Genomic DNA, 19,124 nt, shown 5'->3' with positions numbered 1-19,124 from the left:
CGGTATATATTTTACGTTTTACTCACTCCATTTATGAGATTATGTTGAATTTGTTGTTGTTGTAATCTTGAACAAGTATTTGGGATCAAGAATAAATATATCAATTTCAAAACACTGATTTGATTCAACGATACTAAACACAAAAATTACTCATTTGAACTCCATATCATCTAACATGACATTTTTGAGTGCTTAGAAAGACCTTGCAAATTAAAATGTCAATATCGAAAATCCAATAATAGCCAAAAATATATCGATTTCTATTTTCGTTATACTTTAGATATGCTTCACATCACGTAAATCTAACATATATGCAACAGCCGACAATTATGACAAAATTCATTATTGTGGAAAATATTTGTTACTGATTAATGACGAGTTTGTTCTTCAATATTAAGATATATTTTCAAATTAATTGATACCAATAATATTTCTTTTTGGTTTCGAAATGATGAAAGATTATGGAAAAATAAAGAGACATGGGGGAGAGGGGGCGGGGGGGAGGGGGGAGAGGGAAAATACTTTATTTTATCTGTTTGGGTTTTTTTGTGAAAGAAAAGACAATGATTGTCTTCCTTTTTCAGAATTAAATTTTGGGCTACGAATGAAATGATTTCTTCACTTTTCTTGTTTCCTCATTCTCTAACACATAATATCACGTAGTCATTTCTCAAACTTATATTTCAAAGCGGAGGTGGATCTATAATTTGAAATTTATGAGTTTTTATATAAGGATGTTAAATTAGGATTCGAAGTTTATGAGTTTTCACAGTAACATCAAGTTAGGATTTGAATTTATAAGTTCCTACAACAATATCAAATTATTATTTGAGTTCACGTAAATTTTTAATCAGAAATATGGATCTGTGGCCCCATTACTTCTTCTGTTCATTTTTACTTGTCACATTTCGCTTTACGAGAGTCGATTTAACTAATCTTCGAAGCTAAATCGAATTGAATTAATTCAACATTTTAAATTTGAATTTTCGAAAATTATACGAAAAATACTAACAATACTTCTCATATCAGAATGATGAAAAAACTACATCTTAGATGTTGATCAAAGTTTATACAGTTTGACTCTCGATAACAAAAAATGAAAAGTAAAAGTAAACTGAGAGAGTAGTAACTAGTAATAATTTTGTTAATGTCTATATTGTCTTTTCTACTAGGCATTTTTCAATAACTAGGCAATGACAAATCTTCATATAGGAGAGAAAGAGTATCTATTTAATGAAATTGGAGGAATTTCACTAGTAACACAAAATAATCACTAGTAGAACAGATTCAGTACAAGTGATGTCTTTTCCAAGAGCAAAATTAATAGGTGCAAGGAGCTATTGAAATTGCTTCATTAGGAGCTGCTAGTATTCAAAATGTCTTTAGTTTTCCAAAGGAAAAAAAGAGGAGCAGTAACAAGAAATTATCCTTTTTTTATTATTTGTGTCAAGACTTTTCAGCTCCTCTGCCGATTCAATAGTTCCACAAGTGCTACCTTGGTTGTTTGCATACTTCTTTTTATTCTATGTTTATTTATGAGTTTAAGTTATATACATCATCAATGTAATCAATTTTTATCTATCCGAGCCAAGAATGTAGACTTCTCCATATACTTAGCAATCAAACTTGAAGTATTGCTAAAGTACTGTGAAAGGGCCTCCAATCTCCATAACACATAATCTATATCAACTTTACAGAATATCATTAAATCATACGCAAAACTTAGATAAGTAAGTTTCAATTATTTGCACATGGAATGATATTTGACATGGTAGCAGACGTAGAATTGTAGATTCTATCATAATTTTACTTAATATTGAGTCTCTCATATTATGTTATTCACGCTTTAATTAATCAAGACCGAGTATTAAACTAACCATAAATAACTACTAATATTTTTTAAAATATTAAACCATTTTTGCATATAACTTGCATTTCTCAACAGTTAAAATAATATCGTTCCTTAGCATGTGTGATTTCCATTACAAACAATAACATCTCTAAAATTTCAAAGGAATTAAGAAAAAGGCTCCACCAGAGTAAACTGTACGTGACCACATGCAATCGGAACCCAAACACGAAAATAAATTCAAATCCATAGAACTTCGCGGGTTCCGCTGTATATAAAGTCTTGACAACTTTCAGAGAGAATTCATATTTTCAAACTTACGCGAAACACCACCATTTCTATTTCCTTTCAGCAAATTTTCAAATTTCCGATCACCGTTATCCTCTCAATCTCTCTGAAAATGCTTGCATTCAAGTACTCTCCAGTTCCTTTACCTCTCTGTTTACGATTTTCTTATCGTTCTGTTTTGATTGCGGCGTGTATTCTGATGTGTTGATTGATTGATTTCAGGCCTGAAGATCAGTTACAGCTCGTTGAAAGAGAAGAGATCGACGATGAAGAAGACTTGTTTGAAGCTATTGATAAGCGTAATATCATTTTCCTTCCCGTCGTGAAATTCGTATAATTATCATTTTTCAGCTTTGTCAGTAAACAGCGTATTCTCGTTTTTCTTCATAATTCAGCAGTACGTTGTTTAACTTCAAATATTCATTATCCAGTGCTGCTTGATTTTGCTTGTTAGTTAATGAAAATTATGGCTCTGTTTTTCAGTTTGACTCAATACACTGTGTTGTGGAATACGATATGTAAATTTCACCTGAGCAAAATCAACAGCAACTTTGTTTAGCTTCGGAATTCATTTTAGTTTACGATAGATCTGAATCTGATAAGGTTTTCTGTGATACATTATGTTTTACTCTGGAATAGTTTAGTACAGATCGTTTATGTGTATAATCACTCTTTCCTCATCGCTCAAGCTACTTGTTCCAATATTCTATCAATGCTAGCTGTGTTTGCGTGTGTTAATTGATCTTATGTTTGTGGAGAATTATCACGTTTTCGGTTTCAATTCTTCTGTTATAGTCGATTCAAGGAACTTTGTTTAATTTTAGTAAATTCATTGCTCTCTGTATTTCTCTTCGTTAACTCATACAATTCTGGCTCCAAATCAGTTGATTACACTATGTCCATATATTTTAGTAACTGTTTTTATGCTCATTATTTTACTGTTTATCCTATTTTTCCATCAATGTGTCTGTGTGTTTTGATCTCATCATTGTAGCATAATTTGCACAGTTTCGGGTTTCTCTTCTGTTTATGATGTTTTCATTGTTGATCATATGTATCACGGTCCTTTTGAATGTTATGAATGTATTGTATATCTCAATAACTGTGTTTTAGGAGAGTACAAACTCAGATTTGTAGTATTATGCTCCTGCTGATATCTACATGTAAGGTATGTCATGCAGTAGTCTTTAATAGATGGCTATCTCCTTGAACTTTACAATTGAATGTAAAATACATAACAGATCTTAAACTGGAAGGATGAAGCTACATTCTCTGTTTTCAATAACAAATGTAAATTCTTGTAATCCTGATGAACTTCTCTAAGGATTAAAAGTCAAATCAGCAAGTTTGTTTAAAATGACTGGTCATTTATGCAGTGATCACTCATGGAATCAATGCTGGGGACGTGAAGAAGCTGCAAGACGCTGGTATCTACACGTGCAATGGCTTGATGATGCACACAAAGAAGGTGAAAGGAAAAAGCAACTCGTGTTATTATCCACTAAGTGCTGCTTTATAGTTCCATTCGTCACTCCTCCATCTAATAAGTATCTAACTTTTCCTGTTTCCAGAACTTGACTGGGATCAAAGGGTTATCCGAGGCAAAAGTTGAAAAGATCTGTGAAGCAGCTGAGAAGATAGTGGTTGATGATTTATATTGATTTATGTTCTGATAGTCATATTCCCGTTGATTATACCATCATCTGTTTTTTCTGCTACTTACTGTCTCTTTTCGTAATCCTTGCAGAACTTCGGCTACATTACTGGGAGTGAGGCTCTGCTCAAAGTATACATTTTCTTCTCTCTTTCTGTTTTATGCATGAACTTACTGGAGTTTGTTGTACTGATTCCATTTTACGTTACTAATATATTGATGTCACTGAAAAATTAAACACGATCACATTAGTATGGAATAAAATCACTGTTTTTGTTTTCCTTGCTGTCCACTTCCATTCTTCTGCTTGTGTGGCATAAGAAAGTGCAAAGTCCTATTTGTGCCTTAGATAAATAAGAACAGAAGACTGAAATAACTACATGTTTGTTACAGAGGAAGGCAGTAGTTCGCATCACAACTGGAAGCCAGGCATTGGATGAACTCTTAGGAGGTAAACTTTTTGCTCCTATATGATGAATTCTGAATGCTTTTTTGTTTGTACAGAAAAGGCTCCTGATTCTTGTTGTTTCTTTTTTTCTTTTTTTGTGTGAACTTTTGAAGGAGGAATAGAAACTTCAGCAATAACTGAAGCTTTTGGGGAATTTCGGTAAGAATCAATTAACTAATGTATTAGCCTTGCGGTAGAAGCATTAGTAGAATATTTCATCTAACTTTGCTGAATGAACAATGTATTCAGATCTGGAAAGACACAACTTGCTCATACTCTCTGTGTCTCTACTCAGGTTTACCTCTGATCTTAGTCAGAAGCAATGAAACATCTTTATCGTCTAGATTACTCCTGATCCTTTGTATGCTTTATGCTGAATCGTGGTATCATCCAGAATTTGACAAGATTGCCAATTGATTTGTCTGATTTATTGCAGCTTCCTACTAGTATGAAAGGAGGGAATGGAAAGGTGGCTTACATTGACACTGAGGGAACATTGTATCCTTGCTAATATTTCGCTACTCATATAGCATGAAAATTCGAACTAAGCACCTATTAGTCTCTTCATTAAGTTGCAGCTGCAGAAACTCAAGCGAATGCTTCCCTTCCATTTTATCTTTTTTCCTCAACCTAGTGTACTACAGTCGGCCAGATCGTGTTGTGCCCATTGCTGAAAGATTTGGAATGGACGCTGGAGCAGTTCTTGACAATGTAAAGTATCTTTTACACCCACATTTAATCATCTACTGCTCTTTGTTTAGTTTACTGATTTTCTTATCCTTCCTTTCCTTATTATGCGATCAGATCATTTATGCTCGCGCATACACATATGAACATCAATACAACCTGCTTCTTGGTCTGGCTGCAAAAATGGCTGAAGAGCCTTTCAGACTTCTGGTGAAAGCCACAACATCTACTTTATCCTGAATAAGACCATTACTGATGGCAGTTGTCTCAGATACTGAAATTTACTTGCAGATTGTTGATTCTGTGATTGCTTTATTTCGAGTGGATTTCACTGGAAGAGGAGAGCTTGCAGACCGTCAGGTATAACTAAATACAGAGCATAATATTTGATTTATTTAGTTCCTATCTCTTGATATTTATCTGTGTTAAGAAGAGCCTGCAATCACCTGTTCTGATACACTTTTTCTGAATGCTTACGCCTTCTTGCCATTTCCAGCAAAAGTTGGCTCAGATGCTGTCCCGATTGATAAAGATAGCTGAGGAATTTAATGTTGCTGTTTACATGACCAATCAAGGTATGCAATCCAACCTTGCTTAGTTGTACAAAATGTTGATTGGTTTAGAGTTAACGCAGAAAGAACAAGTGTATAGATACACTGCTACTTCCTAAATGTCAATGTAAATGGATTTGACTCCAAAACTTCCTATGTAATACTCTTTGCATGGCACTCAGCTAAACAGACTTTCTTTTTGTGTTACTGTATATTGATTGTCTTCTCGCTGTTGGAACTCTATCCACGCTAACACAAGCACCTGTATTGGTGAATGCAGTTATAGCTGATCCAGGCGGTGGTGTGTTCATATCAGATCCAAAGAAACCAGCAGGAGGTCATGTCCTTGCTCACGCAGCAACCATAAGACTAATGTTCAGGAAGGGCAAAGGAGAACAGCGTGTCTGCAAGGTGTTCGATGCACCAAATCTTCCAGAGTCTGAAGCGATATCCTTTTCTTGTTATATTAGTTTTTCTATCTCATCTTACTATGATTATAATGTACAGAGACAAGAAGAAACTCTACCCTATATATCTGTGATTGCTGCATCTCTTCTTTCCACTGAGTCGAGATTAGTGCAGTGTTAAACTAGATGGTTCAGTTATTTAAGTTCCTTGACGAAAAACACGTTTTCCAGATAACAGCAGGAGGAATTGCTGATGCTAAAGACTGAAAATCAGTTAGGACTTGCAACAAGAGCTGCTTACTTTCCTATTTTGACGCTTACTTTTTAATGTAAGCTATAAATATATCAATTTAGCATAAATGAGTTTGTAAGACAATGTTTTCTTACACTTATTTTGATTGGGTGCTGTGTTATCACTAATATAATTAGTTTCTTGCTCTTAGAAAATGACAATATTAAGAGTCTAGTTCACTTGTATTATCACAGACGTTTCACAAAATGTTGACATGCAATAGCAATAACAAAAATATGCTTGTGTTGGCAGTCTTTTTAGCATGCAATTTTTATTCCTGATACTTAATCCAATCATCTGTGTTCACTAATCACAGCTGTCTTCTGATACCTGTCTGCCGATACATCTTATTAGCAAGAAACATTTGTCTGCCAGCATGTATGTGTAACATGCCAAGATTAGCTAAAAACCATTTGAAAACATGGGAAAATGCAAGGGTAACAGGAAAATGGAAGCACCAAATACGCATACAAGATGAGCAAAGCCCCTGTATCAAAGACTCTTATTTAGAGTGTCTTCCAGCCAAGAAATTCAGTGTACGACACAGAGATTCACATGCATTGGAAAGTCATATAAAATGTCTTTCCTCACTTTTTAACATTTCTCTACAAACCATAAAAAGCCCATTGCAATAGAGAAGTTATCAACTAGTTGATAGCAGAACGAGTTGGCAATAACAGATAGAAGGCCAACTAATAACGAAGCCTTCATGGTGATGAGAACAGCAGTCAGCTTAGTAGTGTTGCGACCAGTTAGCAGCACTACCCACTCTGGGCATGCCTGAATCCACTTTCTTAGACTCTGAGTCCACCTTAAAATTTGCACCACACACCTCACCCGAGCTGTCCACCCTAGGTACTGGTTTCAACTCATTGCGTGGATGCTCATAACTCCTCAAGCCACCAGAAGATGTGAAAAAGCACCCTGAAGTAGCAAACAAGACAGTATGACATTAAGTATTATGTAAAGATTTAACAGTAAACCAATGGACATCAAGGATCTTAAAAAAGAAACAAAACAATTAACATAAAACACAGGGAGAAACCAATTCCGACAAGGTGGTAAGAGTATGAGAAGCATAATGACACAGAGAACCAAAACAGTGGTAGCATGCCATGTGTCAACCAGAGTTTTATAAATCCCATCCCATTTGATTGAATTATGAATAGGCATATCTCAGCCTTGCCAAATGAACCCACCTAGCCCTCCCTAATATACCCTCTTTTTCACCCAGAAAAAAGGAAATGAAAAGTTATACAAAGATAACTACTTGCACAAATAGACTCGGTGGATCTGGCAAACATCAAATCATTCGATTTCAATGTGGAGCTTGGTCTACAAAGAGCATGCTTTTCAATTTCAATCACCCTATAGATGAGCTACCCCTTTGTTTTTCCATATACAAGTTCTCTTACTGATTACTTATCGAAAAATAAAAGTAAATACCATTGTTCAATTTATTAGGTTCCAGGACCTTTCCCTTCAAAGCTAGAAGTTCATTGACATTACCTTTGGGAAATGGTGCAAAGGATTTCCCACAGCCTTGCTTCACAATGTCAGCATCATCAGAGAGAACTAGGTGGCCTTCAGAATCGGTACCCCAGAAGAAGGGCACACTGCCATCAACATCCTATAACAACAAAACTTGCACATTTAAGCCAAGACTGAGAATATCAAAGATAAGTCAAGATCAAGATAGGGTGATAAAGAAAACTTACAGAAGCTAGAAAGGTACTCTTTGAAGCGCTATCATAAAGAACAAATGCAAACTTTCCATGAATATCCTTCACAACCTGATCTGGAGGATAAGGACCTCTATCCCTCAAAGTCCTGTAAGCCTCAATAACAATGATCACTTCATTTGCAGTCTTGTTTAACCCATACTGTTGCTTAAGATGTGCTACATTCTCGATGTGGCCTTGAAACATGCAGAAAATGTCATCCACAACAGCAAACAACCTACAAGAACAGATCAGTAATATCAGTGTGCAATCATCCAATTAACTTTATCCGTTTTACAAATTCAAATGGCACGCAAAAACACTTAAACAAAGTTGCTAGACTGTTATAGTCCCAAGAATGTTCCCACTTCCTTATCTCCCAAAAATGAAATAAGGCTCAAGGAAATATGCATCTTGACTAGAATGTTTCCACATTGTGTTTAAGTTAAGCTGCTCAAGGTTTCTAAAATGAAGGCGATTATTCTAACTTGACAATACAACAGAACCAAGACAGTGAAGTACAAGCAAAGTCATTCATATGCCTGAGGCCCAACACCAGCCTCAACAATCTTTCGTTGTGGCTTTTCTTCTGCTTCTAGAAACATCAATCCCAACTTCAGCACTAAACGAATTTCAAAATCGCACTTGTGAAGTTTATATACAGATTGGTTGGATAACATTACTACCAAAAAGAAGTTTGATGGTCAACTAGAATGACATTATTCTGAGGCTTAAGGAGTATCTAGAAAATGTGTTTTGGATAGAGTAGATAAATCCAAATTCCTAAAGATCAAAAGTCAAAAAAAGGACTTTAATCTATTTGATTTGGCTCCTACTCTTAGCTAGAAATTATAGGTCATGGTGTCTAGAATGGTGAAAACGAATCTACAAACGAAATACTAGATTCCTCTAACATGACATAATCCGAAGAGACTTTACACAAATTAGTAAGCATACTAAACCAGCAACTCAATGATGATTATAACAACATCAACAACATACCCAATGTAATCTCACAAGCGGGGTCCGTAGAGCGTGTACACAGAGTCGCGGACCTTACCCCTACCTCGTAAACATAGAGAGGTTGTTTCTGACAGACACTCACTTAAATAAAGCATTTCCAAACAGTTTGAATGATGATTATGACAGTGATGATGAAATAAAAATGAAAAAGGATTAAACAACACAAATTTTTTGTCCTGTCAAACAAACAAGTCTCGGTTCTCTCCTAAAAACTAAACCCCAGAAAACACCATTGTTAGATCCAAACCAAAACTTACAAAAAAACACACATCACAAATCCAGCATGCATAACTAGCAGATATCAGAGTAACACAAGAACAAAAAATCAACTATTGACCATTAAAAAAAAACAGATCAAGGTTTTCCCAAAAGAAGAGAAAATGGGGTTAGACAACAGCAGATTTCAGAAAATGGGTAGAAATTTAAAGTCAACATTGTGAATCAATCAAACAATCAACTAAAAACTTTAATGCCAAAATGAAGATCTTGTTTTCCTACTACAGTAACAAAATGTAACAACAAGAATCATTTCAAAATTCACAAAAAATTCAGATCAATGAAAAAATGGGGTAACTTAGATTTGAGAAAATTAGAACCTGGGAAGAAGAGGGTTTTGTCGTTCAGATGAGTAAGCCAAGAATCCAGAAGAACCAAGGTTGATGGTAACTGAACCAGAATGGGCAGTGGAGAAATGCTGTGCCAAAAAACCATCTTTCAGTGCTGAAACTGCACCATCATTGTTAGGACTTTGAAGGGCTTCTGGGCTTTTAGCCACAGATTTGTCAAAAACTGCAAGCATTCTTGGATGATCGAAAAGTTTCAGAGATTTTATGGTATGTGAGAAAAGAGAAAATGGTTATGAAAAATGATGATCAAAATGGGGTTGAAATAGTTTGCAGGGGAGATGGTCTTTTCTTCTTTGCTTTTACGAAATGACATAAATGCCCTTTCTTAACAAAAAGACAAAAGAAATAATATTGAATAATCTAGATATTTTTAAATTTGAAGGGGAATCCTCTTTTTCTTTTTTAAATTTGACAAGAAAAAATGGGAATTTATATGGTTTTCTATCCTCGACAAAAAAAAAATTACCACGGTGATATGTTCAAGGATAACACTTTCTATTAAGAATTTTTTTATTTAAGAACTCGAAATTAAGACTTTGATAAGGGAGGAGTTGTATTGTCTGTTGCATCATATTTTTTAGTGGTTTAGAAGGATGGAGTCACATAAGGTCGAGTACATAATTTATACAACAACATATTGAAATCACACTAAGTGAGATCTGGAGAAAGTAAAATATACAATATATACATGCCTTATCATTACCTTGTAAAGACAAAGAGCATATTTTTGAATATTTATACATAACTAAAATTATTTTTTACTTATATATATATATAGTAGATGTTAAATCCTCTTCTCCGAATGTTTACCCTTCATACCTTAATAAATGTTTTTGCTTCATGTCACTAGTGGTAACTGTGGTATATATGGTCAACTTAATTAACACTTAACCTTTTTTGTTTTTCTGGGATGTAAAAGTATATAATAAGTTAAAATTTACTATGAAATCGAGTTTTAATTTGAATTGGTTTATCGATAAATACAAATACAATTAAATTAAATAGTTTTAGTTAACTTAATTTTCAAATAATTAGATATTTATTAATCTCAAACAAAAATTCGATAATTATAATTATTTTTTTCATTAGATGTCCCGAAGGGATCGATAATTATAAATTATAATTATTGACTATGAATATTATGTGTATTTTTATTTTATTTTTTAAAACTATCCTAAATTTGAATATTATTCTCTGAGTATGTTGAAGATCCAGCAAAATTAGTGTCGGTGATAATTTTTTTTATTTTTTTTCTTAGTGGAGATCCTTAAAACATTATAAAAATAATAGTTAATCCCCAAAGTGGGAATAATTTTTTTAAAAATGTCCTACTCATGAGCACGTAAGAAGTTGAAAATGTGACTATGACTAGTAAACGTTAAATATCCAAAAATATTATAGGGGTATATTCGTAACTTCAAGTTTATAAAGATGGAGGAGCTTATCCAAAGATTACGTGGACATGAGACAATTACTGACAAAATATTAATATCTTAGTACTACTATGTTTATGTTAATTTTGGATTATATTAATTATTCATTTTTTAAAGGACAATTTACGGGAACCAATGTATATGTGACGTGGCAACTAATATGTGGAGCCATTTTTCTTGAAAGAGGTGCGGGGAAATATTTTTTTTTAAAAAAAGTTTTCATTTTTTTTTTAATGTTTATTTGATTAAAAGTTTAGATTGTTTTTTATATAAAAACAAAAAAAATGATATTTTAGTTAAAGTAGAGAAAACAAGATCTATAGCTATTATTCAGCTTGATTATGTACTCTTCTTCTTCCAATAATTTTCATTTTTACTCTTGTTTTTATAGCGTCGATCCAAATTCACATCTCATCTTTCATAATCCTGATCTAGATTATATATTAATGTTTTCATACTAGTAATTTTTGATAACATACCACATGCACAAAAAAAAGAACTCATTTGATAGTTGGTTAGAGTTGTACAGATATTAATATATTATACATCATATTTATTTCCTAACAACCATGAAATGTAGTACAATTTACAAAATTTAATATATATATATAACTTATCTCCAAATCAACTCCTAAACGACTTCTCAGTGAGAAGTTCATCTATTCTTTTTAGAACATTTTTCATTAGTATCGACCAGATGATCAAACTGCTAGATTACGAGAATTATATGGACAAGATGCTTATTCTGTGCATGAAAAGAAAAAAGAAAAAAGGTTAGTGGAGTCCAAAATTATTGAAAAAGAGCTACAATGAGTGGGTGACCCCATTATCCAATCCAAAAGGAAGAAGTGGACCATTTTAGAAAGGGGTGTTGGGTTGTTAGAGGGCGTCAAACATTTATACAAGCATGATAATGTAAGACGTAACATTTGGAAATTAAAATTATGTTTCATAACTTTGTGAAATTTTATGATATAATAATATAAAAATATAAAAAACAATGGAAAGGTAAATTGGGTTGAATATGATTTCAGTTTTTTTTTTTGCTTTTCTACTAAACTAAATGAAGTTAAAATAATCCTCAAAAGAGTTGTAATATGCACGAAAATCAAGCATAACGTGTAATAAAAACTTTTTGAGATTGTAGAGACGTTTTTCAGCAACAATCAATTACTTCTCACCTTAACAAAATTAGAATTTTGACTTTTCAAGTATACAAACTAGCAAATCAATATGAAAAAAATAAAATACACAACCATCCACCCTATCCATTGAATAATTCACCTACGATGATGGAATGATAAGTACTCTTTTATCCTTAATCAGAGCCCAGAGATTTCGGATTCAAGTCCCTTTGAGTACATAATCGCTTTTGTTAGGGAACATTTTATCCTCAATGTGAGACTTTCTACCCGAATCTAAATTTTGTTAGGTTCTAATATGGTACCAAACAATAAATCATTAGTTCCTGGGCACCGGATGACAATATTTGTGTGGTTGAAAAGTTAAAAGCGTACGGACAATTGAAATTGCAAAAAAGAGTATCTTCCAATTGATTTCTAAATAATATTTCATTATTTGCAAATAGGATTTATATCCAAAAAATATGGAGCACGAAATAGAAAACAATCCATTTTCATGCATCAATCTCTGAAAATTAAACCAACTTTTGAGAATGGAGAAAATCCTTTTCAAATAATTTAGAATCACATGCTACAAAAGGATATGTTTTTTTCTAAATTTCAACTGCTAATCAAAATAACTCTAAGTTCCAGTATAACATAGCCCCCCCCAAAAAAAAAAACAGTAGCTGGTTCCTGAATTTGTCAAACCCGGTTATAGCCAACTGACTTGCTGAACAGACGTCTAATATACACAACCTGAAGTCCGCTTGCCAATATAAGTAGAAGATACTCTCCAATTGTGTAAAATATAACACGATTCCGTGTGCTCTCGTTAGCTGCACCAGATTAACACACATCAGATAAGCAGTAGATGGCATGATGAGTGAACAACTCTATTTTTTCAAGATTCGGTACCTCACGGGCATATGACTAAAATGTAAACAGAAAGAACCTATAGGGAGATTTTACGTCCATTGTAATAAGGAAGTGAATATTGCCCCGGAAACATTTGTAAGGTTCAGAAGAAAGCAGATACATCGAGTACCCACCAATGGAAAATTTCGGTACGTTTGTATAATAAGATAATCTCACTCAACTCAACTATTTCCAGATAAGGTATTTAGTGAAATACTTTGGCATTAGATAAAGAACTCCTAGAGAGCAGAAAATTTACCTTACTAAATACCACAATTACATCTAAAAGTCTCCACGAATTAACACATTGCAATATTTTAATGAAGCCTATAATAATCTCAAATTGATTGATGTCTGATATTGGATTATGATATGCCTCACTAAGAAATCCATTGTTGGTTAAGTCACCCCAAGGTCCATCTTTTGCAGCAACCATCTTCAAAATTAGCATTTGTTGGTTCAAATGTAAAATAGACGGTTGCCTACAACTGACAGTAAATCATTTAAAAGTAAATCCACCAATCCAGGTTTTATAAGCTAGCTGGTCTCAATGCCAGCAAAGCATTAACCGCATAATTGATGTTCAGCATCATAGGAGAAAGGAAAACCATTCCAGTTATATCCATTTCTAAAAAGAGAACACATAGTTCTTATTGAGCGACAAGAATGGAGTCTTACTATGACGATGACGGGAATCACGTGCTCTTAGGTACTTCTGCTCTGAAGTAACTGATTCCAATGCCTCTCTTAGTTCAGCAATTTTGACATTAATGGGGTCCAAATGTTCTGCACAAAGGTTAGAAAATGTTAAATGAAAAAAGAGAAGGGACGAGCAGGAAACATAATAATCTGCAGCTAATCCTAGCAATACATAAAGAACCTATCAGTCAAGAAACATAATACATAATATCCCACTATCCCACCAATACATATAAGAACATATCAGACAACTAACATAATGCATAACAGCCTCCGCAGCTTCAAGTATATATAAGGAATATATGTCATCTTACTCATGGAACCAAATTTATGTAAAAAGCAAAAATTAATATTTCTAAAATATTAATTGATAAAACAATAATACAGCAAATAAAACTAACCATCTTTGGCAAGGTCATGCTCATTGGGAATGTGTCCAATATGTATGTAGAAAGAGACGGTTTCTGGTGTTGAATAAGGATTCTTAAAACAGAACTTGTACATCCCACTACGAGGGGCCTTGAACTCAAATTTATTCCCAGATGTTCCTTTCATTGTGTGTACAACATTTTCTCCGGGTGCTGTCACCTGCATGGAGTAACAAGACTTGATAAGAAAAGATTCAACATTTTTTTTTCATTAAGAGGTTGCAGAGACAGAGAAATTAAGCAAATGAGAACATACTAACAACGAGTTACATCTTCATTACTCAATAAACTCCCATTAGTAGTCATGTCAATGGCGGACATGGCAAATAGGTGGAAGCAGTCTGTTTATTGTACAATAAAATTTTTTTGACATTAAGATGTGCTGCATTCCTGTGACTCATCATCATCACCACCACCAAACAAAGACCAAAATTTCTGGTAATGGAGCATCTCTCTTATACTTTACCCAGGTGCGCAAATGAAGGACATAGTGCCTTAAGCAAGCCTTTGACAATACTGCTTCAGTGATAGGGCTGATATAGTGGAATGGGGGACTAGACGTGAGTTTGCAAAGAGAAGAGCTAATGGTTATTAAAGCATGCTAAAATGGATGAAAGAGAAAAGAGGGGGGAAAATTCAGGTAGAAGGATGCAAGGCTGCATAGTTGGAGGACAGTTTCAGAAGTTATAATGGCAGCCCGTGCCTTTTGAAACAGAGATTTTAGGTTTATGAATAAAATTTCTCATTATGAAATAAAGGTCAGGTAGAAGGATTCAAGGGTTGTATAATTGAATGATAGTTTCAGAAGTTATGAGAGGCGGCCTGTGGTATCTGAAACAGAAATTGAGGTTTATGAATAAGATTTCTCATTATGAAACAAAGGTCATGCAGAAGGATCCAAGGGTTGTATAATTGGAGGATAGTTTCAGAAGTTATAATGCCGGTCTGTGGTATTTGAAATAGAGATTTTATGTTTATGAACACGATTTCTTATTATGACAATAATCAGGAAGCACCGGAACAAAAAAAGTTAACTCTTATGATAGAGAATAAGAAGTCTCCAAGTCCAATGAGGTTCAGCCATTGAAGATGACAGGGAGCATGGTGCTCTGTAGCAAGCTGTTGGTGAAATTAAACAAGGAAACTACATGGACTACTCAAACTCCGAGTTGAGCAAAACCAAGTCCGTGGAGTAAAATGGCTCAATATAGGTTCAGCAATGTAGCTCCAATATATATATGATGCATGTAAGATGAGAAATACAGAGGGCTATTTCTACACCAGCTAGGGCAGGAGGGTCAATTATGTTACTTGATAGAGTCAGAAGGCAATGGCTGGTTCATTCAGAAAAGATTATATACAGATTGAAAGAGCTAATCCAAGCACATGGATAATTCTCTGAAGCTTAATTTTGTTTGACTTCTGGTACCAAACAAGATAGCTCTATGATAAATTTAGGACTCGTAATCAGGCATCCCATTGGTCAGCCAAAAGTGCAATCAAGCTAGTCGGAGTTAAGAACATATAGGACTCATAATCAGGCATCCCATTGGTCAGCCAAAAGTGCAATCAAGCTAGTCAGAGTTAAGAACATAGCTATGAGAGGAGAAATTTGGAAACCATGAAACTTTAATGATGGAAAACAATTTCCTCAGTGTTTTTCACTATTTGCTTTAAAGGGAAAATCATTTAGTATTGGCGCGAGATCAACCCCATAAAGTGAAATCATATACAAGATCATATAGCCAATCCTCTGTGGAATTGGAATTGAGGCGTGGTTGATTGATTGAATTTTCACTATTTTGTCTAAGTTAAAATCTATGTTGCTTGGATTCTTCAAAAATATCAATGGGTGCTTGTCGGATTCTCCAAAAGTAGTATATTTTTGGAGTATCCGACATGCGTGCGGCATCGAAAGTGAAGAGTCCGCGCAACTTAGGTTGAAATAGTTGAAAGGCATTTTCTTGTACTGTGGGATAATTAGCGAGTGTAAATAATGAGCAGCAGAAGAGTGGCTAATTTCTAAAAAAACAAGTGATGGCAGTACATAGCGAAAAATCCAGTCATTGAAGCACACTATTCAGGGCATCTCAAGGATTGTATAGCATCAAACTAGAGCCTATTTGGATTGACTTATTTTAAATGCATTTAGGATAAAATATCTTTTAAGCACTTACGTAGTGTTTGGGTAAACTAAAAAAGTACTTTTAAGCACTCAAGTTTAAGGCAAAATAATGAAAATAAGCCCAAAGCCAATCCAAACGGGCTCTAAGAAGGCGGGAATACACTATTTTACTTCCTTTAGAGTAAATCCTAATCCCTCCTATATGCTTTGAGGATTTAAGAAAACTAAACACCTGAATACTGAAAATAGTTTTTGTACAAAACTATTCTCTTTCGGATGTTCAATTAATAATTTTTATTACCTTAATTTACATTTTAAAATGAGGAGGAAACCTTTACACTCTGTCTGAATTTTAAGAGCAATTCATTTTAGACAAACAAATTTCATTTATCAAGAGGTACAGTATAAACGTTTTCTATGAAGAATTATCCATTCAATAGTTCTTCTCATTGTTATCTATCAAATCTATACAAAATTCCACAGAGCAAAATCTTAAAGAGAGACGAGAAAAAATAACGCACATCTAAAAGCAAATTATTAAAAAAGTGGATCGACAAAATTGCTCACAGGTTATGCGTAAATCAATACTGAAAAATTGCATAATTAATCCAGAAAAAAAAAGTTACATACAGTGAAATCGATGCCAGGATGATCGGAGCTCCAGAAGATGTCATGATCGACGACGACAAAGTTTCCAGAAATCGTGTCGTTTTCATAGAGAACGTATTCGTAAACGCATTCCTCGTCGTTCACTGTTACCGATAACGCCGATATGTCGTTCACGAAACTGAATAGCAAAATCGCTACCAAAGCGAATACCTTTGACCGTCTCATTCCGTCTCCGGTTCTCGTTTCCATCTCCGGCTCCGACGATGAGTTTTAATTTCTTCTTATACTTCAGTAAGAAATTGTGAAAATTTGTTTTCGGAGATTTTGGGGCAGATTTTGTTAGAGAGAGCCGGTAGGGTGGGTGGGGATGGGGTAGGGGTAGGTGACGTGTTGTGCCTAGTTTTTCTCTAATCTATATAATGCAAATCGACGTCGTTTTTGCTGGATTTGTTGTTTCCTCTTGTCTCGATTGGTTCATATGTCTTGTGCAATATTCGTTACAACAATAGTATTGTATTAGTAGTAATAAATTAAATTATCCTTATTTGTTTTCGAGCAACTTTCGTAAAACACACTAGTATAGGTATGAATTAATCAACGTATTGATAGTTTTAATAATTACATAATTTATCTAATTGAGTTATTTTTTTATATCTAGCAAATGTATTTCACCTTTCTTGCTCGCCTCTCTCTCGTCCCTCTACTTCTCTGTTTTTATGTTTCATAACGTTTTTGTATTTCATAATATATCTAAATTTCACAATTATATGTATTTGATACTAAAATATACATTGAGATATATATAAGTGTATATGTGCATAAATACATGTATTGCCTATATATGTCACCACTATTGAGTAGAAAAAGGGGAGAGAAAATGAGAAAGAGGGAGAGAACGAGAGAGAAAGAAGGGAAAGAGTGAGCGAAAGAAAGTGGAGGAGAGTGAGCGAAAGGTTATGTAATTATTTTAAAGTATAATGAGATTTAGTAGATATGGTAGGTATGCTTATCTAATTAGGTAGTTTTTCCTTTGTATTTTTCAATCTCAATTTATTACTATGATCACATCTTGCTCTCATCATATTTTGGTTGAGTATGATATGGTATTTAAAACTTTGTTCACTAATTGTGATTTCTCAATTTATAAAAATATTATTTCACTACCATATCAAATCAAAGTTCGATAATTTTAAAGTTAATGGAATTATACGGTGTGATAAATCGATAATTATAATTTGTTCGACTTCGACATACATATTCTACTATTATATAAGAGGGAGTTTATGATGGGACATTCTATGTGTCCCATCATAAACTCCCTATATAATATAATATAATAAATAATTTTTTCTACTATATAATATATATAATACTAGATAATGTTGCCCGTGCTATGCACGAGCCCAATAATATAAATGATATGTTTTGGGGCTAATAACCGAGTTTTTGAAGCGATTGTTTGCGTGGATAAAGGAATAAGTTTTTTTTATCACAAACATGTACTTTCTTTGATGTTATTTAAGGCATAATAAGACTACCCACATACAACATTTTGTAAATATTTTATGTTGTCAATTATCATGATTTATAATATTTTTACGATAGATTCACTTCAAGAATCAGTGGAATTTTTTGTATTTTTTTCAAAACATATTTTATGTTGTCAATTATCATAATTTATAGTATTTTTATGCAATTTTTAAATATAAAAAACACTAAAAAAATAAGACAAATAAATTAAAATGGACCCAATATATGTTATTTTTGTTGTCTCAATTTATGTGACACAAATGAAATTTGGAGAGTCATCCAAATTTTCATATTTTTTTAAAAAATGTTTTAAGTTATTAATTATTGTGATTTATAATATTTTTATGTAACTTTCAAATAACCTACATTACTGGTCACTTTGTCCTAATTTATGTTATATGGATAAAATTACAAAATTAACCCTTTTAAAATGTCTTTCAGATATTTTAAGTTGTCAATTATTATTATTTATAATACTTTTTTGGTAATTTTAAAATGATATGTGTTATTTTTTCTGTCCCAATATATGTGAGTCTGATAGAATTCTGAGAGTGAACCTATTTTATTATATAGCTTTTAAATATTTTAAATTGGTAATTATTGTAATTTTTAATGCTTTTTAAGTTATTTGTAAATGATATATGTTGCTTCCTTGATTGGGACTTTTCCATTTGTGACACACACAAAATGTTTTAAGTTATTAATTATTGTGATT

At 33.4% G+C, this 19,124-nt stretch overlaps 3 protein-coding genes across 4 annotated transcripts; 1 reads left to right on the top strand and 2 right to left on the bottom strand.

Moving 5' to 3' along the window:
• Positions 1-2,174: 2,174 nt before the first annotated feature.
• Positions 2,175-6,468, top strand: LOC125851895 (meiotic recombination protein DMC1 homolog). Of its 2 annotated transcripts, none has more exons than XM_049531643.1 (15): positions 2,175-2,263; positions 2,360-2,436; positions 3,514-3,605; positions 3,709-3,780; positions 3,885-3,923; positions 4,185-4,242; positions 4,353-4,395; positions 4,486-4,534; positions 4,676-4,737; positions 4,884-4,950; positions 5,044-5,136; positions 5,218-5,286; positions 5,423-5,501; positions 5,758-5,924; positions 6,107-6,468. In XM_049531643.1, the coding sequence occupies exons 1-15, from the start codon at positions 2,250-2,252 to the stop codon at positions 6,149-6,151; spliced, it is 1,026 nt and encodes a 341-aa protein (XP_049387600.1). In that variant the 5' UTR covers positions 2,175-2,249; the 3' UTR covers positions 6,152-6,468. The 2 variants fall into 2 exon arrangements, with proteins under 2 accessions (XP_049387600.1, XP_049387599.1); XM_049531642.1 differs by having other exon boundaries at positions 2,176-2,263; positions 4,353-4,398; positions 4,489-4,534.
• Positions 6,469-6,622: 154 nt separating this feature from the next.
• On the bottom strand, positions 6,623-9,792 carry LOC125851896 (stem-specific protein TSJT1-like). Its single transcript, XM_049531644.1, has 4 exons — positions 9,517-9,792; positions 7,895-8,135; positions 7,686-7,806; positions 6,623-7,100 (listed from the first exon to the last, which is right to left on the bottom strand). Exons 1-4 carry the CDS (start codon positions 9,717-9,719, stop codon positions 6,910-6,912), a joined length of 756 nt encoding a protein of 251 aa, XP_049387601.1. The 5' UTR covers positions 9,720-9,792; the 3' UTR covers positions 6,623-6,909.
• A 2,980-nt stretch (positions 9,793-12,772) lies between these two features.
• On the bottom strand, positions 12,773-17,258 carry LOC125851883 (transmembrane emp24 domain-containing protein p24beta3). The gene is made up of 4 exons (XM_049531631.1): positions 16,901-17,258; positions 14,119-14,305; positions 13,697-13,804; positions 12,773-12,939 (listed from the first exon to the last, which is right to left on the bottom strand). Exons 1-4 carry the CDS (start codon positions 17,126-17,128, stop codon positions 12,806-12,808), a joined length of 657 nt encoding a protein of 218 aa, XP_049387588.1. The 5' UTR covers positions 17,129-17,258; the 3' UTR covers positions 12,773-12,805.
• Positions 17,259-19,124: the final 1,866 nt, after the last annotated feature.

This window comes from Solanum stenotomum, unplaced genomic scaffold (genome assembly GCF_019186545.1).
Source record: "Solanum stenotomum isolate F172 unplaced genomic scaffold, ASM1918654v1 scaffold30406, whole genome shotgun sequence".
Lineage (NCBI taxonomy): Eukaryota > Viridiplantae > Streptophyta > Magnoliopsida > Solanales > Solanaceae > Solanum > Solanum stenotomum.
The sequence above is the reverse complement of the archived record's forward strand: the minus strand, read 5'-3'. Positions and strand labels throughout refer to the sequence as shown.

Excerpts from the sequence above, each read along its gene's own strand:
- LOC125851883 (XM_049531631.1), bottom strand. The coding sequence starts at position 17,128 with ATGGAAACGAGAACCGGAGACGGAATGAGACGGTCAAAGGTATTCGCT. Across the intron at positions 14,306-16,900 it reads ATCCTGGCATCGATTTCACT|GTGACAGCACCCGGAGAAAA; the intron begins GTATGTAACTTT and ends TACTCCATGCAG. Across the intron at positions 13,805-14,118 it reads GCATGACCTTGCCAAAGATG|AACATTTGGACCCCATTAAT; the intron begins GTTAGTTTTATT and ends ACCTTTGTGCAG.
- LOC125851896 (XM_049531644.1), bottom strand. The coding sequence starts at position 9,719 with ATGCTTGCAGTTTTTGACAAATCTGTGGCTAAAAGCCCAGAAGCCCTT. Across the intron at positions 8,136-9,516 it reads CAAAACCCTCTTCTTCCCAG|GTTGTTTGCTGTTGTGGATG; the intron begins GTTCTAATTTTC and ends CTGTTCTTGTAG. Across the intron at positions 7,807-7,894 it reads AGAGTACCTTTCTAGCTTCT|GATGTTGATGGCAGTGTGCC; the intron begins GTAAGTTTTCTT and ends TTGTTGTTATAG.
- LOC125851895 (XM_049531643.1), top strand. Across the intron at positions 3,924-4,184 it reads GGAGTGAGGCTCTGCTCAAA|AGGAAGGCAGTAGTTCGCAT; the intron begins GTATACATTTTC and ends TGTTTGTTACAG. Across the intron at positions 4,738-4,883 it reads ATTGACACTGAGGGAACATT|TCGGCCAGATCGTGTTGTGC; the intron begins GTATCCTTGCTA and ends AGTGTACTACAG.